Here is a 22,947-nt window from a genome sequence, read left to right as displayed (position 1 = left end):
CAGCAGGATGCTCTCCCAGGCCATCCACCTGATGGGCAGCACCGCCCTGCCCTGGATGCGGTAATAGTCGCTGCTGTACAAGTTGCGACTCATGCCAAAGTCTGAGATCTTCATGGTGAGGCGGCGGTCCAGCAGACAGTTCCTGGTGGCCAGGTCTCGGTGCACAAAGTTGAGGGAGGCCAAGTACTTCATCCCTGAGGAGATCTGCACCGACATGTGCAGCAGGTCCGACAGGCTGGGGGCGGGGCCAGAGGCGGCGTGAGGTGATGTGAGCGGGGCGTGGGCGTGCCAGGTGCACTCACCTGACAGAGGGGATGTTGTTGGCGTGCGTCAGCGTGCTCTCCATCTCCCGCTGCGACAGGAACATGTTGAGGTCGCCATTCTCCATGTACTCTGTCACCATGCACAGGGGGTCAGAGGTCACGCACACGCACAGCAGCCGGACGATGTTGGCGTCGTTCAGGCGAGACATGATCTTGATCTCCTTCAGGAAGTCGTTCCTGGAAGACGGAGGGAGGCGTCAGGCGGGGAGCGCTCGGCCGGTGGGCGTGGCCTCGGCGTACCTGGCCTGGATGGTGGCGTCCGCCCTCAGCTGCTTCACCGCCACCAGCACGGCACGCCCGTCTCTGTCAGGGAGGGGTGACCCCTCGCCCAGGAACTCCGCCAGACCCTCGGCCTCGCACAGGTGGACCTAAGGAACAGGCCGCTTAGCGTCGTGGCTCCGCCCACTTGCTCGCCAGACACCTACCTCTCCAAACTGCCCCTCCCCCAGCTTCTCCCGGAAGATCAGCTGTTGCCGCGGGAACTCGGAGGCGGAGATGTCCTTCCTGGTGAGAGAGTCCACGGTGAGGGCGGGCACGGCGTACATGTTGCTGCCCGTCACGCCCTGCAGGCGCACAATGTCCGTCTCCGCGTAGTGGGGGGCGTTGCTATGGAAACACTGGTGCGGCGTGCACTGGGTGATGTCGGGCTCGGCGTAGCCCCCCCCGCACGCTGTCGGGACAAGATAAGGTGAGCGCGCCGCTCGGCCACAACACAAACCTGTGGCGTCTTCACCTCATGTGGTCATGTGACAGGAAGTCAGCGTTAGGCGGCCATAGAGAATGTTACTGAGGAGGAAGAGGAGCAGGAGAAGACGGAAAGGACCGGAAGCTGAGGAGGAAGTCCAGAGTGAAGTAGCAGCGTGCAACCACCAGGGGGGGCGCTCACCTGAGGCTTCCGCGCTCTGGGAGAGTTCCGGCAGCTTGTTCCTCAGCGCCGCCGGGTTCTGGTACTGAGGGTCCAACAGGAACACCCTCTCGTAGTGAGGGTCCGTTTGGGCGGGGCCTGGACGCGGCGGAAATGACGTCACACCCAGGGACTCGTGGCCAGCGTGTGACGCTTACCTGGGGGGGCGTGTCCAGAGCGGGGGGGCACAGGGGGGGTCTGCATGATGATGGTGTCGCTGCAGGACGACAGTCGCACCCTCACCTCCTCGCCCAGGATCCTGCGTGGAGCCTGTGTGGGCGGGGCCATTAAGTCATCAATCAGTGATCATACTAATCATGTCTCACCTACTGATCATGTCTCACCTACTGATCATGTCTCACCTACTGATCATGTCTCACCTACTGATCATGTCTCACCTACTGATCATGTCTCTCCTACTGATCATGTCTCACCTACTAATCATGTCTCTCCTACTGATCATGTCTCTCCTACTGATCATGTCTCACCTACTGATCATGTCTCACCTACTGATCATGTCTCACCTACTGATCATGTCTCACCTACTGATCATGTCTCTCCTACTGATCATGTCTCACCTACTGATCATGTCTCACCTACTAATCATGTCTCTCCTACTGATCATGTCTCACCTACTGATCATGTCTCACCTACTAATCATGTCTCACCTACTAATCATGTCTCACCTACTGATCATGTCTCACCTACTGATCATGTCTCTCTTACTGATCATGTCTCACCTACTGATCATGTCTCACCTACTAATCATGTCTCACCTACTGATCATGTCTCACCTACTGATCATACTAATCATGTCTCACCTACTGATCATACTAATCATGTCTCACCTACTAATCATGTCTCACCTACTGATCATACTAATCATGTCTCACCTACTGATCATACTAATCATGTCTCACCTACTAATCATGTCTCACCTACTGATCATACTAATCATGTCTCACCTACTGATCATACTAATCATGTCTCACCTACTGATCATGTCTCACCTACTGATCATGTCTCACCTACTAATCATGTCTCACCTACTGATCATGTCTCACCTACTGATCATACTAATCATGTCTCACCTACTGATCATGTCTCACCTACTAATCATGTCTCACCTACTAATCATGTCTCACCTACTGATCATACTAATCATGTCTCACCTACTGATCATGTCTCACCTACTAATCATGTCTCACCTACTGATCATACTAATCATGTCTCACCTACTGATCATGTCTCACCTACTGATCATACTAATCATGTCTCACCTACTAATCATGTCTCACCTACTGATCATACTAATCATGTCTCACCTACTGATCATACTAATCATGTCTCACCTACTGATCATGTCTCACCTACTGATCATGTCTCACCTACTAATCATGTCTCACCTACTGATCATGTCTCACCTACTGATCATACTAATCATGTCTCACCTACTGATCATGTCTCACCTACTAATCATGTCTCACCTACTAATCATGTCTCACCTACTGATCATACTAATCATGTCTCACCTACTGATCATGTCTCACCTACTAATCATGTCTCACCTACTGATCATACTAATCATGTCTCACCTACTGATCATGTCTCACCTACTGATCATACTAATCATGTCTCACCTACTAATCATGTCTCACCTACTGATCATACTAATCATGTCTCACCTACTGATCATACTAATCATGTCTCACCTACTGATCATGTCTCACCTACTGATCATGTCTCACCTACTAATCATGTCTCACCTACTGATCATGTCTCACCTACTGATCATACTAATCATGTCTCACCTACTGATCATACTAATCATGTCTCACCTACTGATCATGTCTCACCTACTGATCATACTAATCATGTCTCACCTACTGATCATGTCTCACCTACTGATCATACTAATCATGATAGGGGCAAATTCATCCCGTACATGTGACTCCACTTTTAACCAGTCGCTCCCAGAGGTGGGTAGAGTAGCCAGAAAGTGTACTCAAGTAAGAGTACTGTTACTTTAGAGATTTATTACTCAAGTAAAAGTAAGGAGTAGTCACCCAAATATTTACTTGAGTAAAAGTAAAAAGTATGTTGTGAAAAAACTACCCAAGTACTGAGTAACTGATGAGTAACCTGTTTGTTTAATGATGACGGCAACAAATAATGCACAAAAACATAAAAATAGCAATGAGCAAATTCAGAGGCAGGAATATCTCTTAAGCAACTAAATAATAATAATTAAATAATAATACATTAACATAAAAAAATGAAGTCAAATTGAGCCACAATAACTTAACAGCACCATAGGCTCAGTAGGCAGACATTACAAAGGAAAATAACAAGTTAGCCTTTACGCAAACCATAAACTGACAGGTGTGGTCTGCACCTGGGAACACACTGTGCACTTCTGATTGCTGTTTGTATGCACGCGTGTGTGTGTGTGTGTGCGACTGTGTGTGTGCGACTGTGTGTGTGTGTGTGTGTCTGTCTGTCTATGAGGCTGCAGTGCGTTAATAAATGTCCCCACACGATGTACATTTGACAGTGATTCATAGCGGGGAAGCTAACATCAGCCTACGGTGACAGCCAAAATATCTACTAACGTTACTTTCCGCCATGTGCTTCCTCAAATTTGACGTTGAGTTCATGTAAGCTTAAACTTGTTGTTGTTTGCCGCTGAAACTTTATGTGCAGTTAATCATGTGACTGACTGGCTCTGTTGGATTGGTGAAACGGAGTCAAACGTCACCAGTGACTGCATTTGATTGGTGAAACGGAGTCAAACGTCACCAGTGACTGTATTTGATTGGTGAAACGGAGTCAAACGTCACCAGTGACTGCATTTGATTGGTGAAACGGAGTCAAACGTCACCAGTGACTGTATTTGATTGGTGAAACGGAGTCAAACGTCACCAGTGACTGCATTTGATTGGTGAAACGGAGTCAAACGTCACCAGTGACTGCATTTGATTGGTGAAACGGAGTCAAACGTCACCAGTGACTGCATTTGATTGGTGAAACGGAGTCAAACGTCACCAGTGACTGCATTTGATTGGTGAAACGGAGTCAAACGTCACCAGTGACTGTATTTGATTGGTGAAACGGAGTCAAACGTCACCAGTGACTGCATTTGATTGGTGAAACGGAGTCAAACGTCACCAGCGACTGCATTTGATTGGTGAAACGGAGTCAAACGTCACCAGTGACTGTATTTGATTGGTGAAACGGAGTCAAACGTCACCAGTGACTGCATTTGATTGGTGAAACGGAGTCAAACGTCACCAGTGACTGCATTTGATTGGTGAAACGGAGTCAAACGTCACCAGTGACTGCATTTGATTGGTGAAACGGAGTCAAACGTCACCAGTGACTGCATTTGATTGGTGAAACGGAGTCAAACGTCACCAGTGACTGCATTTGATTGGTGAAACGGAGTCAAACGTCACCAGTGACTGCATTTGATTGGTGAAACGGAGTCAAACGTCACCAGTGACTGTATTTGATTGGTGAAACGGAGTCAAACGTCACCAGTGACTGCATTTGATTGGTGAAACGGAGTCAAACGTCACCAGTGACTGCATTTGATTGGTGAAACGGAGTCAAACGTCACCAGCGACTGCATTTGATTGGTGAAACGGAGTCAAACGTCACCAGTGACTGTATTTGATTGGTGAAACGGAGTCAAACGTCACCAGTGACTGCATTTGATTGGTGAAACGGAGTCAAACGTCACCAGTGACTGTATTTGATTGGTGAAACGGAGTCAAACGTCACCAGTGACTGCATTTGATTGGTGAAACGGAGTCAAACGTCACCAGTGACTGCATTTGATTGGTGAAACGCAGGCATGTGATAGATGCTACTTTGAAGGTCTGTCTGACAAACAAAACAAACAAAGCGTGCATTAACAGATGTATAAAAATCAGTAGCGAGTAGCGAGCTGAATGTAGATAAATGGAGCGCAGTAAAAGTAGCGTTTCTTCTCTATAAATATACTCAAGTAAAAGTAAAAGTATGTTGCATTAAAACCACTCTTAGAAGTATAATTTATCCCAAAAGTTCCTCAAGTAGATGTAACGGAGTAAATGTAGCGTGTTACTACCCACCTCTGGTCGCTCCTGAATGGAATCACTGGAGTCAGTAGTCACAGAAACACTCATGACACCTGACACCTGACACCTCCACAGTGGGCCCTAGCTCACTATAACACCACAATCCTTAACATTCTGATATTAGCATGCTAGCTTTTTTGGCAAATTTTACAGGCACACACCTCAGTGTCAAATATTTTCTTACTTGACAAATGATACCTGTTAGCATACCAATGCTAGATTCAGCTAATTTTACAGGTACACACCTCAATGTCATATTTTGTTACTTGACGAATGATAGCCTTTAGCATGCTAACGCCAGCTTTATTTTAGCTAATTTAGCAGGTATACACCTCAGTGTCAAATATTTTGTTACTTGAGAAATTATACCTGTTAGCATGCTAATGCTAGCTTGAATTTTAGATAATTTAGCAAGTATACACCTCAGTGTCAAATATTTTGTTACTCGATGAATGATACTTGTTAGCTTGCTAATGCTAGCATTAGCTAACTTTACAGGTACACACCTCAGTGTCATATTTTGTTACTTGATGAATGATACTTGTTAGCTTGCTAATGCTAGCATTAGCTAACTTTACAGGTACACACCTCAGTGTCATATTTTGCTACTTGATGAATAATACTTGTTAGCTTACTAATGCTAGCATTAGCTAATTTTACAGGTACACACCTCAATGTCATATTTTGTTACTTGATGAATGATACTTGTTAGCTTGCTAATGCTAGCATTAGCTAACTTTACAGGTACGCACCTCAGTGTCATATTTTGTTACTCGATGAATGATACTTGTTAGCTTGCTAATGCTAGCATTAGCTAACTTTACAGGTACGCACCTCAGTGTCATATTTTGTTACTTGATGAATGAAACTTGTTAGCTTGCTAATGCTAGCATTAGCTAATTTTACAGGTACACACCTCAATGTCATATTTTGTTACTTGATGAATGATACTTGTTAGCTTGCTAATGCTAGCATTAGCTAACTTTACAGGTACGCACCTCAGTGTCATATTTTGTTACTCGATGAATGATACTTGTTAGCTTGCTAATGCTAGCATTAGCTAACTTTACAGGTACGCACCTCAGTGTCATATTTTGTTACTTGATGAATGAAACTTGTTAGCTTGCTAATGCTAGCATTAGCTAACTTTACAGGTACACACCTCAGTGTCATATTTTGTTACTTGACGAATGATACTTGTTGGCTTCCTAATGCTAGCATTAGCTAACTTTACAGGTACACACCTCAGTGTCATATTTTGTTACTTGATGAATGATACTTGTTAGCTTGCTAATGCTAGCATTAGCTAACTTTACAGGTACACACCTCAGTGTCATATTTTGTTACTTGACGAATGATACTTGTTAGCTTGCTAATGCTAGCATTAGCTAACTTTACAGGTACACACTTCAGTGGCATATTTTGTTACTTGATGAATGATACTTGTTGGCTTGCTAATGCTAGCATTAGCTAACTTTACAGGTACACACCTCAGTGTCATATTTTGTTACTTGATGAATGATACTTGTTAGCTTGCTAATGCTAGCATTAGCTAACTTTACAGGTACACACCTCAGTGTCATATTTTGTTACTTGATACCCGTTAGCATGCTAAATTTCCAGGAAGTTCCCATTCAAATGAATGGATGTATTCATAGCTCTACAATGCCCACAATTCTCAAAAGTTTGCGGCATCTTTAAACTTGATTCCGACCTTTCAACCTTCCACCCACACTACTTTTTGGATATATTGAACACAAAACATGTTTTTCCTTTCCCAAAATTGCCGGGACTTCCTCCCCGTTGACAATGAGTGGGCATTACGCAATCTACTGCATATCCCAGTGGGAGCGTTCCAACATGCACGCAGTCCACATTTCACTTGCACTAGCAGGACTGCTACTTAGTGACTTGAGGCTGTGTGCTAACTGTTAGCATTGGAGTCCTCACCTTCTCCAGGACCTTGCACACGTACTGGCACCACAGGATGAGGAAGATGATGATGACCAGCAGCAGGATGATGGTCACCAGGCAGCCAATCAGAACGGGTGTCTTGCCGTCATCGGGCGCGTCGCTGGCGGAGGGATTGGCGGCTGGCGAGGGGACGAGACGGCGAGTGAGTGCGGTGACAGCGACTTGTGAGGGAGAAGTGTCAAAGGTCATACCGGGTGTGGCCGTGACGGTGCTGTGGTCACTTGCTGATGGCGGCGTGGCGGCTAAGATGGAGTCTTCTGGGGGCAGACAGGAAGTCAGGCGTGTCCGCGGCGTGACGCGGTGCGTGTGTGTTACCCGACTGGAAGGAGATCTCGCTGAACATCATCCACACGTCAGCAAAGTAGAAGCGGCAGCGCAGCGACACGGCGGTGTGGCGCTCCAGCGGCACGGTCACGTAGCGGGAGCTCGGGTTGCGGTCGTCCAGCACCGTGTTGAAGACCACAGGCTCCGCCTCCCAGTTAGCGAGCAGGCGGGGCTTGAACCAGCAGGAGACGGAGGAGAAGATCTTGACGCCTCGAGTGAACATGTTGTTGCTGTGGACCTGGACAGGAAGTAGACAAGTGAGGCCTTTCAAAGTAAAAGCAGAGACATGTATACCTTCATGGAGGTGAAGTTCCTCTGCTGGTCGAAGACAAACTCCATCTCTACGTGTCCGCCGCCGCCGCCCAGCGAGTGGTTCTTCCAGCCCAGGTAGTCGTAGCCGGGCCACACGTGGTACTGGCGCGTCATCAGGAAGTCGTCCAGGCCCGTCACGCCGTCCGTCAGCTGGCCCAGGCCGCCAAACAACTTCCTGTTGGGACGACACGGTCAGAGAGCACGCGGCATGACGTGCGCTTGGTAAGAGCGTGCCACCTGCCTCTTCTCGTGCACGCCGTCGTAGGTGGAGTCATTCAGGCTGGCCATGGGGGAGCCGGGCGGCGCCATCAGCTGACCCTCGGGGGCGCTGTAGGAGATCAGGCCGTCTGTGAGGCAGGGAGGAGACGCGTCAACGCTTTGGCGCTTTCAGCGGGTTGGACAATGTGGGCGTGGCCTACCCTCCCACGGGCAGCCGTAAAGCTCCGCCCTCATGCAGACGGTGGACAGCTCGGTGAGCGGGATGAGGCGCACCCAGCGCGTGACCACGGGGGGGTGCAGGTCGTTGATGACGGGCTCGTAAGCGTTCTTGTTGCCTTCCATCACCTGCAACACCAAACTTCCTCTTTAAGCTCCGCCCACACACTACTTACACTATTGATGTGTTGCCTTCCATCACCTGCAACACCAAACTTCCTCTTTAAGCTCCGCCCACACACTACTTACACTATTGATGTGTTGCCTACGGGGGACTTCGTTTTTTTGTGCCCCTTGAAGTTTATCTGTATGTGTCAAGATAGTTCTTTACTAACATTAAACATTTTATTACGTTACTGCCTCTCACGCCCCCTTTCCACGACCCCCCACAGTGCCCCCCATAAGACAGATTTTTTTCCCCACGCCCCCCTGAGGTTACTCTTTTTATCTGTATGTGTCAAGATAGTTCTTTACTAACATTAAACATGCTATTACGATATTGCCTCTCACGCCCCCTTTTGCCCGACACCTCACTTGAGGGTGCAGAATATTTTTTATGACCGCCCCCCCTCCGTTTATTTTTGTATCTATACGTGTCAAGATTTCCTAGCATTAAAGATGCTATCAAGCTATTGCCTCTCACGCCCCCTTTCCCACAATACGGCGCCCCAGGGGACAGAATATTTTACACGCACCCCCCTCCTCCGCAAAGTTGTTTTTTTTCATCCGTATGTATCAAGCTAGTTCTTTGCTAACATCAAAGACGCTATTACGCTATTGCTTCTCACGCCCCCTTACCCCGAAACCTGAGGGTGGCCCCCCTTTTGGGAACAATTATTTTTTGCGCCCCGTTGAAGTTTATTATTTAATCTGTATGTGTAAAGATAGCTCTTTATGCAACTAGGCTATTGCTTCTCACGCCCCCTTTCCCCTGACACCTCAGGGTGCCCCCCCAGGGAACAGGGTTTTTTTCACGCCCCCCCCCCCCCCAGAGATTTCTTTTTTTTATCTGTGTCAAGAAAGTTCTTTACTAACATTAAAAATGATATTACGCCACTGCCTCTCACGCCCCCCCCCCGCTCCCCGACACCTCATGGTGCCGCGCCAGGGACAGATTTTATTTTCACGCCCCCCCACACACACACACGTTCCTTTTTTTTTATCTGCATATATCAAGATAGTTCTTTACTAACATTAAAAATGATATTACGCCACTGCCTCTCACGCCCCCCCCGCTCCCCGACACCTCATGGTGCCGCGCCAGGGACAGATTTTATTTTCACGCCCCCCCACACACACACGTTCCTTTTTTTTTATCTGCATATGTCAAGATAGTTCTTTACTAACATTAAAAATGATATTACGCCACTGCCTCTCACGCCCCCCCGCTCCCCGACCCCTCATGGTGCCGCGCCAGGGACAGATTTTATTTTCACGCCCCCCCACACACACACACGTTCCTTTTTTTTATCTGCATATGTCAAGATAGTTCTTTACTAACATTAAAAATGATATTACGCCACTGCCTCTCACGCTCCCCCCGCTCCCCGACACCTCATGGTGCCGCGCCAGGGACAGATTTTATTTTCACGCCCCCCCCCCCCCACACACACGTTCCTTTTTTTTATCTGCATATGTCAAGATAGTTCTTTACTAACATTAAACAATTTATTACATTACTGCCTCTCACGCCCCCTTTCCCCTGACACCTCAGGGTGCCCCCCCAGGTAACAGGGTTTTTTTCACGCCCCCCCCCCAGAGATTTCTTTATTTTATCTGCATATGTCAAGATAGTTCTTTACTAACATTAAAAATGATATTACGCCACTGCCTCTCACGCCCCCCCCCGCTCCCCGACACCTCATGATGCCGCGCCAGGGACATATTTTATTTTCACGCCCCCCCCACACACACACGTTCCTTTTTTTTATCTGCATATGTCAAGATAGTTCTTTACTAACATTAAACAATTTATTACATTACTGCCTCTCACGCCCCCTTTCCCCTGACACCTCACTGGGCCCCTCCCCCAGGGGGCCCAGTCTCACTATTTAAAAAGGGGACATCATTTTTTCACGCCCCCCCCCCCCCCGCCCCCCCTGAAGTGAATGTTTAGGTATTTATGTGTCACCAACAGGAAGTGGAGGTGGTCATGTGACTTGGGCAGAAGGTGTGGAATTGTTTCCCTCAGCCCACTTCCTTCCTGGTGTCCATCACACACACACACACACACACACACACACACACACACACACACACACACACACACACACACACACACACACCATGTTTCCCAGGCGGTTGGTCCATGACTTCCAGGTGACACCGTCCCGGCTGTAGTTGAGGCTGTAGGCGTGGGCGAACTCGATGCCGTTCCTGGCGTAGCGCCCCTGAGTGGCCACCACCGTCAGAAAGGTGAGACGCCGCAAGTCCACCTGAGCGAAGAGACGTGCGCGTTTGACGTGTGAGTGACAGCAGGGGGGACGGGGGGACGGCCAAACCTGCAGGAACTGGGAGTCGGTGGCTTCCAGTTGACCTTCGGGACACCAGGCGCCGTCGCCGTCCTCACGGTTCAACCTGTGAGGAGAAAAAGTGTCACCTGGCGCTCAAAGGACACGTGGACATGGGTCAAGGGTCAGAACTGGAGGTGACCTGGCGTACTGCGGCCCTGTGGTCTCGTGCCATTGGCTGGAAGCTGTGATGTCATCATCCTTGATCCGCCCATCCTCCATGCCCAAGGCATAGCGACAGTGCGCTGAAACACACGTCAGGCGTCAAGGTGCACGTGTGTGTGTGTGTGTGTGTGTGTGTGTGTGTGTGTGTGTGTGCGTGTGTGTGTGTGTGTGTGCGTGTGTGTGTGTGTGTGTTGCTCCCCTTCTTGAGACACGAAGAAGGAAAAGTATCTTCCATATGAGGAGGTGTGAACAAGTGATGACATAAATCAATAACATTGCAATGTCTCATTTGCACCCCTGCTGGATTTGTCACAAAGTGCTCCCCCTCTGGCCAACATATGAAATAACAAGTGTGTGGAAGAAATGGACAAATCCAAATAAATACATACATAGCGACATACTGTAATAACTTCGAGTAAATAATGAAGATTAAAAACCAACCACAAACAAAAAAAAGGAACTAAAGGCAGTCTTTCTCACAATGTGTTGACTTTTTTCTCATCAAATTGGGAACAATTTCTCACATTCTTTCCGTTACTGTAACATTGCAATATTTCCTCGTAAAATTATTACTTTTTAATAGAGATGTCCGATAATATCGGTCTGCCGATATTATCGGCCGATAAATGCGTTAAAATGTAATATCGGGAATTATCGGTATCGTTTTTTTTATTATCAGTATCGTTGTTTTTTTTGTTGTTTTTTTTAATCCACATAAAAAACACAAGATACACTTACAATTAGTGCACCAAGCCAAAAAACCTCCCTCCCCCATTTACACTCATTCACACAAAAGGGTTGTTTCTTTCTGTTATTAATATTCTGCTTCCTACATTATATATCAATATATATCAATACAGTCTGCAAGGGATACAGTTATTAATATTAACAATATATCAATATATATCAATACAGTCTGCAAGGGATACAGTTATTAATATGAACAATATATCAATATATATCAATACAGTCTGCAAGGGATACAGTTATTAATATGAACAATATATCAATATATATCAATACAGTCTGCAAGGGATACAGTTATTAATATTAACAATACATCAATATATATCAATACAGTCTGCAAGGGATACAGTTATTAATATTAACAATACATCAATATATATCAACACAGTCTGCAAGGGATACAGTTATTAATATTAACAATATATCAATATATATCAACACAGTCTGCAAGGGATACAGTTATTAATATTAACAATATATCAATATATATCAATACAGTCTGCAAGGGATACAGTTATTAATATTAACAATATATCAATATATATCAATACAGTCTGCAAGGGATACAGTCCGTAAGCACACATGATTGTGCGTGCTGCTGCTCCACTAATAGTACTAACCTTTAACAGTTAATTTTACTCATTTTCATTCATTACTAGTTTCTATGTAACTGTTTTTATATTGTTTTACTTTCTTTTTTATTCAAGAAAATGTTTTTAATTTATTTATCTTATTTTATTTGATTCATTTTTTTTTAAAAGTACCTTATCTTCACCATACCTGGTTGTCCAAATTAGGCATAATAATGTGTTAATTCCACGACTGCATATATCGGTTGATATCGGTATCGGTTGATATCGGTATCGGTAATTAAAGAGTTGGACAATATCGGCATATCGGATATCGGCAAAAAGTCATTATCGGACATCCCTACTTTTTAACGTTAATTTATTACTTTTGAATGCAAAATGGTGACATTTGTCATATAAAATTCTGACTTTATCACAATATTGACAATTTATTTGTTGTTCTTGTAAAATAGTGACATTTTTGGAGTAAAATGATGACATTTGTCCTAATTTTGCCAAGCAAAATTCACATTATTATTATAATATTGCCAACGTTTTAAAGTGTTGTTATAAAATTGTGACTTGTCGAGTAAAATTACGACTCTTTTCATAAAATTGCCCAAATTTTAAGCTTTTCTTGTAAAATTGCGACTGTTATTCAGTAAAATTCCAACTTGTATCAAAGTATTGCACAAAGGTTCAGTTTTTCTTGTAACATTTTGACTTGCATTTAGTAAAATGAGGACTTTTATTGTAATACTGCCAAAATTCTAAGTTTTTCTTGTGAAATTCCAACTCATTTTTCACAAGAAGCTTCTTTACACTTGCATAGTATGTATATATTATTAGTGTTGTGTACCTGGATCAATCTGTGCGATGGCTGCTGGGGGGTGCAGGATCATCAGCAGGAGGAGGAGGTGCATGATGCTCCACACACACTACATCTCTGCCAACACAAACACTCACTTCATTAGGAACACACCTATCCTGTATTATTATCAGGCAACATCCCATAATATTCCCTTTCGGAAAGATGTCAACACATGCTAGCTGGTTAGCATTAGCACGGGGGTGTAGCTAATCGGAACAATTGTAAGCAAGCTAATATTAGCATGCTAACTTCTTTTGCAGGTATTCACCGCGGTGTCAAACATTTTGGTACATTAGCATGCTAGATTGTTTCAGCTAGTTTAGCGGGTGTACACCTTGGTGTTATATATTTTGGTATTTCACTAATGCTGGCTGTTAGCATGATAGCGTAGTACTGTTAGAATGCCAGCTTTTTTAGCTCATATTTTTTCTTACTTGACGAGTGAGACCTGTTAGCATGCTAACTTTAGTATGCCTGATCTTTTTCTTAGTTCATTTTGTAGGTATACACCTCAGTCATATTTTGGTACTTGATGCATGCTAAGTAGGTAGGCTAGCATTTTAAATACATTTTCAGGTAGACACCTCAGAGTAACACATTTTGGTACTTGACGCATGTTACAGATAGCATTTCAGTATGCCAACATTAGCATGCTAGATTTTTTATTTATAGCTAATTTAGCAGGTATACAAGTCAGGTATTTCACTAATGCTAACTGTAAATATGCTATTGTTAGCATATTTTTAGCTCATTTTGCTAATATTTCTTGTTTCTTGACACTATCTGGCCACTTACTGTTAGCATTTCACAACAGTTTGGCTTTGGCTTTTGAGCATTCCCAAGAAATGTCTACCAAACATGCCTTTTCGAGTTCTTTAAAACCAAATCTAAATATTTGAGTATTTTGGTAGGTGAAAACTACCAAAATGGCCCCCGCATCCTTTGATTGGTCAGTCTGTGGCCCTCGCTGGAAAAAGTTTGGGCACCCCTGCATTAGCATATCTAGCTGTCTTGTTTGACTGACTCCGCCCCTTCACGGGCCCCTCCTCTTGCACTCACTAGTCCCGCCCCCTCCCTCCATGTGCCAAATGCCTCAACATTCCTGACATTCAACACAAGCCTGAGCACTTTTTCATTCTCTTCTGGTGTGTGACAAGAACGCACACGTCTTTGATTGACAGCTGGCCGTTTAGCGTGTCAGTCAGTTAGCAGGGTTAGGGGCGGAGCAGGAAGTAACAGCACCTGGGGGGGGCGTGGCCTGCAGAGAGCATGTGAGGAATGTGTGCCTTTGACTTAACATGTCAGAGCACACACACTCTTTTGTTTGGCTGAGAACGCTCACAATAAAAGACCTAAACAACGATAATAGTATGCTAACTAGGGATGCAACGCTTAGTATTACGTTTCTAATCTTAATTATCGTAAAAGCGTGATCAAACTTTGACAAACTCAAGGCGATACTGCTCATTTCCTGGAGGAGCAGCTAGCATGCTAATCGCAAGCTGGCTTGAACGCTAACATATAAACATAAGACATTAACACATGGCTGTCCCAGCAACTATCATATTCAATTGTCTTCCTTCTTTAAGGCAAATACATTTATTCACGAAACGTACTGAATATCAATGAAAAATGTGTTCAAAAAAACGTTGGATATATATACCGTATTTTTCGGACTATAAGTGGCAGTTTTTTTCATAGTTTGGCCGGGGGTGCGACTTATACTCAGGAGCGACTTATGTGTGAAATGATGAACACATTAGCGTAAAATATCAAATAATATTATTGATGTCATTCACGTAAGAGACTAGACGTATAAGATTTCATGGGATTTAGGAGTGACAGATTGTTTGGTAAACGTATAGCATGTTCTATATGTTATACTTATTTGAATGACTCTTACCATAATATGTGAGGTTAACATAGCAGTTGGTTATTTATGCCTCATATAACGTACACTTATTCAGCCTGTTGTTCACTATTCTTTACACATTTTAAATTGCCTTTCAAATGTCTATTCTTGCTGTTGGCTTTTATCAAATACATTTCCCCAAAAAATGAGACTTATACTCTAGTGCCACTTATATGTTTTTGTCCTTCTTTATTATGCATTTTCGGCCGGTGCGACTTATACTCTGAAAAATACAGTATATACAAATATAGATTTATTTTGTCTTCGTGGTAAGAAAATGTCTCCCTGTAATTTGTCTGCTCTTGAATGGGATTGTGCTGAAAACCTTCATTAACCTTAAGTATTTCTGATTCTGAAAAAAACGTTGGAAATATATACAAATATAGATGAATTTTTTTCTTCGTGGGAAGAAACAGGAAGTTGCAAAGCAAAGGTTGGTTGCATGGACAAAGGCAGTGGGAGTGACACGCTAACAGCCAATCAGGTAACAGTATCAAGTATCAAAAGGTGGTTGCGCGGTTCATTCTTTGCATGCAGTGAGAAGAGAAGAGAAAACATTTAAGAAATTGTGCGTAAAAGAGGAAAAGTCATCTGGACAGTTTGGCAGTTTTTTTTTTGGGAGGGGGGGGATTTTTTTTTTCAACAAACCGTAGTCAGACTAATGTGGTGTGATGATGACCAGCCCACCCTTTAAAGCACAGCTGTAACTTCCTGCAGAAAACACTTATTCTCAGGTTTCTACATGCTTATATTTTTTATACTATTTTCTTACACTTTATTAAGCATTTCTTACATATTCCTTATTGTTGAACCTTCATTTTATTTGTTATTTAGGTGGACTTTTGTTTACATGGATTGTTTGAGTGTTTTCCATGCTTGTGTTGACAGAAAGGTCTGCCTTGACAGGAGTAAAACAGAAGAAGGTTACATTTGAAATAAATACGCTTACATTCAATTCATTTTTCTCCTGCTCCTTATTTTGCATAGGTCATAACAAATATGAGTAATGATCAATATCAAGCGATATATAAGACTTCTGTCCTGTTGCCCAGATAACTTTGACATGAAATGTTACGTCCCTAATGCTAACATGTTACAAACATGCTGACTTGCTAAATAAATAGTTTAGAAGCTTATTTTGTCACAAAGTCTCAATACTTTAGCCGTCCTTTAGCTAGCTATCCCAGGATGCACTGGGACACGGAGAACACTTCCTGTTGTTGTTAGTCACGTGACCTGTACTTTAGCTTCTTGTGCTAACTTAACGCCATGTTGCGTTAGCACAGCTTCTTAGCTATTGCTACCGCTTGTCCACACACGCTAGCTTAGCTTCTTTAGCTCCTGACCGCGTGTTTGTGTCGCTAAAGTGACGTCAAAGTGACAAGTTAGCGACAACAGCCCGGCCCTGCTCGTGCACGCCGCACTGCCAGCCGCGCGCGCGCGCACGTCAGCAAAACTTTTTTTCCACGCTCGCTCGTGACGTCACACTCTTCTTGCAGCTCGCGTCCACTTGTGACGTCACCACCTTTTTTAGTGCACGTCTATCCTTACCTGTCCTGGCGCTCCTCCCGTGCGCGCCCACCGCGGCGTGCGTGTCGTCGTGGTAGTGGAGGGGGGCGCGCGCGCGTGCTCGGACAGGAAGTCTGATGGAGGCGTTCGTAAGATGGACGCTTTGTGGTTCGTAAGATGGACGCTTTGTTGTTCGCCAGATGAAGACAAAAGTGTGATGGAGGACAGACGGCTGGTCCGCGAGCAGAGGAGAAGAAGAAAAAAAAAACATTCACGTACGTCACATCCGCTTGCTGAGGCGGAGCGAGGGACAAACCGGAAGTAGTTTGCGTCTTCACTATGGACTACACTTCTGTGACGTCACCTGAGCACTAACAGGTGAATGGATGCTACATATCACCTGGGAGAATACAATTATACTTGGAATGTTCTCGTCCACTTTTTACTTCACTCCAAGAGCGTCTTTTACCACTTTGTGTTTCACTGCGTGTGTTTGACACCAGGGGGCGCCATAGTGCAGCGTCAGTCACCTTAACTGTTACATCAGCGGCTGCTGCTGCTGCCGGTCACGTGTTGCACGCTTTACGGCAGCCTGGCCCGGTCGCCATGGCAACGCATCACTCAAACCCTTCACAGAACGACGCCAGGCCAGGTTGCCAAAAGACCAGGGCTGTCCCTCCTAAATGTGCATATTACACCAGGGCTGTCCCACCTAAATGTGCATATTACACCAGGGCTGTCCCTCCTAAATGTGCATATTACACCAGGGCTGTCCCACCTAAATGTGCATATTACACCAGGGCTGTCCCTCCTAAATGTGCATATTACACCAGGGCTGTCCCTCCTAAATGTGCATATTACACCAGGGCTGTCCCTCCTAAATGTGCATATTACACCAGGGCTGTCCCTCCTAAATGTGCGTATTACACCAGGGCTGTCCCTCCTAAATGTGCATATTACACCAGGGATGTCCCTCCTAAATGTGCATATTACACCAGGGCTGTCCCTCCTAAATGTGCATATTACACCAGGGCTGTCCCACCTAAATGTGCATATTACACCAGGGCTGTCCCTCCTAAATGTGCATATTACACCAGGGCTGTCCCTCCTAAATGTGCATATTACACCAGGGATGTCCCTCCTAAATGTGCATATTACACCAGGGCTGTCCCACCTAAATGTGCATATTACACCAGGGCTGTCCCTCCTAAATGTGCATATTACACCAGGGCTGTCCCACCTAAATGTGCATATTACACCAGGGCTGTCCCTCCTAAATGTGCATATTACACCAGGGCTGTCCCTCCTAAATGTGCATATTACACCAGGGATGTCCCTCCTAAATGTGCATATTACACCAGGGCTGTCCCACCTAAATGTGCATATTACACCAGGGCTGTCCCTCCTAAATGTGCATATTACACCAGGGATGTCCCTCCTAAATGTGCATATTACACCAGGGCTGTCCCTCCTAAATGTGCATATTACACCAGGGATGTCCCTCCTAAATGTGCATATTACACCAGGGCTGTCCCACCTAAATGTGCATATTACACCAGGGCTGTCCCTCCTAAATGTGCATATTACACCAGGGCTGTCCCTCCTAAATGTGCATATTACACCAGGGCTGTCCCTCCTAAATGTGCATATTACACCAGGGATGTCCCTCCTAAATGTGCATATTACACCAGGGCTGTCCCTCCTAAATGTGCATATTACACCAGGGCTGTCCCTCCTAAATGTGCATATTACACCAGGGCTGTCCCTCCTAAATGTGCATATTACACCAGGGCTGTCCCTCCTAAATGTGCATATTACACCAGGGATGTCCCTCCTAAATGTGCATATTACACCAGGGCTGTCCCTCCTAAATGTGCATATTACACCAGGGCTGTCCCTCCTAAATGTGCATATTACACCAGGGCTGTCCCTCCTAAATGTGCATATTACACCAGGGCTGTCCCTCCTAAATGTGCATATTACACCAGGGATGTCCCTCCTAAATGTGCATATTACACCAGGGCTGTCCCTCCTAAATGTGCATATTACACCAGGGCTGTCCCTCCTAAATGTGCATATTACACCAGGGCTGTCCCTCCTAAATGTGCATATTACACCGAGGCTGTCCCTCCTAAATGTGCATATTACACCGGGGATGTCCCTCCTAAATGTGCATATTACACCGAGGCTGTCCCTCCTAAATGTGCATATTACACCGGGGATGTCCCTCCTAAATGTGCATATTACACCAGGGATGTCCCTCCTAAATGTGCATATTACACCAGGGCTGTCCCTCCTAAATGTGCATATTACACCAGGGCTGTCCCTCCTAAATGTGCATATTACACCAGGGCTGTCCCTCCTAAATGTGCATATTACACCAGGGCTGTCCCTCCTAAATGTGCATATTACACCAGGGATGTCCCTCCTAAATGTGCATATTACACCAGGGCTGTCCCTCCTAAATGTGCATATTACACCAGGGCTGTCCCTCCTAAATGTGCATATTACACCAGGGCTGTCCCTCCTAAATGTGCATATTACACCAGGGCTGTCCCTCCTAAATGTGCATATTACACCAGGGATGTCCCTCCTAAATGTGCATATTACACCAGGGCTGTCCCTCCTAAATGTGCATATTACACCAGGGCTGTCCCTCCTAAATGTGCATATTACACCAGGGCTGTCCCTCCTAAATGTGCATATTACACCGAGGCTGTCCCTCCTAAATGTGCATATTACACCGGGGATGTCCCTCCTAAATGTGCATATTACACCAGGGCTGTCCCTCCTAAATGTGCATATTACACCAGGGCTGTCCCTCCTAAATGTGCATATTACACCAGGGCTGTCCCTCCTAAATGTGCATATTACACCAGGGATGTCCCTCCTAAATGTGCATATTACACCAGGGCTGTCCCTCCTAAATGTGCATATTACACCAGGGCTGTCCCTCCTAAATGTGCATATTACACCAGGGCTGTCCCTCCTAAATGTGCATATTACACCGAGGCTGTCCCTCCTAAATGTGCATATTACACCGGGGATGTCCCTCCTAAATGTGCATATTACACCAGGGCTGTCCCTCCTAAATGTGCATATTACACCAGGGCTGTCCCTCCTAAATGTGCATATTACACCAGGGCTGTCCCTCCTAAATGTGCATATTACACCAGGGCTGTCCCTCCTAAATGTGCATATTACACCAGGGCTGTCCCTCCTAAATGTGCATATTACACCAGGGCTGTCCCTCCTAAATGTGCATATTACACCAGGGCTGTCCCTCCTAAATACATTTATAACTTTGTTTGCCAATTTTGCAGCCAAAGACCTTAGACTCGTACAACTTGGTACTTGACACATGCTAACTGTTAGCATGCTAATATTAGCATTGTAGCATGCTAACATTAGCGTCGTAACTTTTTAAGGCAATTAAGCCGAACACCTAAGAGTCATATAACTTGGTACTACTTGACACATGCTAAATGTTAACATGCTAACTTTTTTCACCAATTTTGTAGCCAAAGACCTTAGACTGGTATAACTTGGTACCTGACACATGCTAACTGTTAGCATGCTAATATTAGCATTGCAGCATACTAACATTAGCATTCATAACTTTTTTGATGTCAATTTTACAGCCCAACACCTCAGAGTCATATACCTTATTACTTAACACATGCTAACTGTTAACATGCTGACTTTTTTTGTGCCAATTTTGCAAACGCCTCAGACTCATGCAACGTGGTACTTGACACATGCTAACTGTTAGCATGCTAACATTAGCATTCTAGCGAGCTAACTTGATTTTGGCCAACTTTACAGGCGAGCAGTCCTATAACTTGCTATCTGACACTTGTTAACTGTTAGCATGCTAACATTAGCATATTAACATTGGCAACTTTACACCTCGGAGTCATTTAACTTGGTACTGGATACATGCTAGCAGATAACATGCTAACTTTTTTTCAGCTAATTCTACATGAGTGAGCTCTCTAATGTCATGACTTGCTGCATTCTAACTCCTTGCATGCTAACATTAGCATTCACTTTTCAGCATTCACACGCAAGTTCTCCAAAATTGCATATTCTCGTTTTTTTTTTTTTTTTTTTTTGCTGTAATGTTCTAATCCGGAATGTTTTTTAAAAAATGATGCTCAGAATGTGTGGCGGGCTAATACGTAACAACCCTGCAGGAGGTGGCGTGACTGTACGCTAACACAACACATGTTGTCAGGCTTTACATGGAAACAGCAGCTATGTATTTTTGTCAAACAAAAAACATCCACTGGGAGACTAGAATGTTCTAGGACAAAAATAGTCTCTTCTAATGTTGATAACACCCTGATTTGTCTTTCTGCCTGGCAGACAAAAGGCGGGGCACAGTGCTGACACGTCAGGACATGCTGGTGTTCACCTTGAGGATGACAACTTTACCACACTTTTTGTTCTTGGATTACAAAACCCCAAAGCCAGTGAAGTTGTCACGTTGTGTAAATGCTAAAGAAAAAGAGAATACAACCAGTCATTTTCAACTTATATTCAATTGAATAGACTGCAAAGACAAGATATTTAACGTTCAAACTGGTAAACTTTGTTATTTTTTGCAAATATTAGCTCGTTTTGAAATTGATGCCTGCAACATGATTTAAAAAAGCTGGCACAAGTGGCAAAAAAGAGTGAGAAAGTTGAGGAATGCTCATCAAAGACTTATTTGGAACATCCCACAGGTGAACGGGCAAATTGGGAACAGGTGGGTGCCATGATTGGGTATAAAAGCAGCTTCCATTCACCAACAAGGACGGGGCGAGGGTCACCACTTTGTCAACAAATGCCTGAGCAAATTGTTGGAATTTAGGGATTTCACCATCTACTCTCCGTAATATCATCAAAAGGTTCAGAGAATGTGGAGAAATCACTGCAGGTAAGCCATGATATTACACACCTTGGATCCCTCAGGCGATACTGCATCAAAAAGTGATATCAGTGTGTAAAGGATATCACCACATGGGCTCAGGAACACGCCAGAAAACCACTGTCAGTAACTACAGTTGGTCGCTACATCTGTAAGTGCAAGTTAAAACTCTACTATGCAAAGCGAAAGCCATTTATCAACAACACCCAGAAACGTTTCGCTGGGCCCGAGCTCATCTAAGATGGACTGATGCAAAGTGGAAAAGTGTTCTGTGGTCTGACGAGTCCACATTTCTAATTGTTTTTGGAAACTGTGGACCAAAGAGGAAAAGAACCATCCGGATTGTTCTAGGGTAAAAGTGTAAAAGGCAGCATGTGTGATGGTATGGGGGTGTATTAGTGGTCAAGACATGTTCTAGGGTGAAAGTGTAAAAGGCAGCATGTGTGATGGTATGGGGGTGTATTAGTGGTCAAGACATGTTCTAGGGTGAAAGTGTAAAAGGCAGCATGTGTGATGGTATGGGGGTGTATTAGTGGTCAAGACATGTTCTAGGGTGAAAGTGTAAAAGGCAGCATGTGTGATGGTATGGGGGTGTATTAGTGGTCAAGACATGTTCTAGGGTGAAAGTGTAAAAGGCAGCATGTGTGATGGTATGGGGGTGTATTAGTGGTCAAGACATGTTCTAGGGTGAAAGTGTAAAAGGCAGCATGTGTGATGGTATGGGGGTGTATTAGTGGTCAAGACATGTTCTAGGGTGAAAGTGTAAAAGGTGTGATGGTATGGGGGTGTATTAGTGGTCAAGACATGTTCTAGGGTGAAAGTGTAAAAGGCAGCATGTGTGATGGTATGGGGGTGTATTAGTGGTCAAGACATGTTCTAGGGTGAAAGTGTAGAAGGCAGCATGTGTGATGGTATGGGGGTGTATTAGTGGTCAAGACATGTTCTAGGGTGAAAGTGTAAAAGGCAGCATGTGTGATGGTATGGGGGTGTATTAGTGGTCAAGACATGTTCTAGGGTGAAAGTGTAAGAGGCAGCATGTGTGATGGTATGGGGGTGTATTAGTGGTCAAGACATGTTCTAGGGTGAAAGTGTAGAAGGCAGCATGTGTGATGGTATGGGGGTGTATTAGTGGTCAAGACATGTTCTAGGGTGAAAGTGTAAGAGGCAGCATGTGTGATGGTATGGGGGTGTATTAGTGGTCAAGACATGTTCTAGGGTGAAAGTGTAAAAGGCAGCATGTGTGATGGTATGGGGGTGTATTAGTGGTCAAGACATGTTCTAGGGTGAAAGTGTAAGAGGCAGCATGTGTGATGGTATGGGGGTGTATTAGTGGTCAAGACATGTTCTAGGGTGAAA

At 44.8% G+C, this 22,947-nt stretch overlaps 1 protein-coding gene across 2 annotated transcripts in view; it reads right to left on the bottom strand.

Annotated features, from left to right (window-relative positions):
- LOC133632722 (discoidin domain-containing receptor 2-like) overlaps positions 1-16,933 on the bottom strand; it is a 32,673-nt gene extending 15,740 nt beyond the window's left edge. The window contains exons 1-17 of one of the 2 annotated variants that reach the window (XM_062025340.1): positions 16,719-16,933; positions 13,244-13,330; positions 11,046-11,148; positions 10,895-10,970; positions 10,679-10,828; positions 8,378-8,522; positions 8,196-8,305; positions 7,941-8,129; positions 7,638-7,884; positions 7,514-7,579; positions 7,299-7,441; positions 1,386-1,497; positions 1,210-1,326; positions 749-993; positions 564-691; positions 303-500; positions 1-235 (exon numbers count right to left, since the gene is read on the bottom strand). In XM_062025340.1, coding sequence (XP_061881324.1) covers positions 1-235; positions 303-500; positions 564-691; positions 749-993; positions 1,210-1,326; positions 1,386-1,497; positions 7,299-7,441; positions 7,514-7,579; positions 7,638-7,884; positions 7,941-8,129; positions 8,196-8,305; positions 8,378-8,522; positions 10,679-10,828; positions 10,895-10,970; positions 11,046-11,148; positions 13,244-13,307 — 2,328 coding nt within the window. In that variant the 5' untranslated portion in view covers positions 13,308-13,330; positions 16,719-16,933. The remainder of the gene's footprint in view (positions 236-302; positions 501-563; positions 692-748; positions 994-1,209; positions 1,327-1,385; positions 1,498-7,298; positions 7,442-7,513; positions 7,580-7,637; positions 7,885-7,940; positions 8,130-8,195; positions 8,306-8,377; positions 8,523-10,678; positions 10,829-10,894; positions 10,971-11,045; positions 11,149-13,243; positions 13,331-16,718) is intronic. The other variant, XM_062025341.1, reaches the window with a different exon arrangement.
- Between the last annotated feature and the right edge of the window lie 6,014 nt (positions 16,934-22,947).

The sequence above is a fragment of the Entelurus aequoreus genome, linkage group LG17 (assembly GCF_033978785.1).
Source record: "Entelurus aequoreus isolate RoL-2023_Sb linkage group LG17, RoL_Eaeq_v1.1, whole genome shotgun sequence".
In the NCBI taxonomy this organism is placed as follows: domain Eukaryota; kingdom Metazoa; phylum Chordata; class Actinopteri; order Syngnathiformes; family Syngnathidae; genus Entelurus; species Entelurus aequoreus.
The sequence above is the reverse complement of the archived record's forward strand: the minus strand, read 5'-3'. Positions and strand labels throughout refer to the sequence as shown.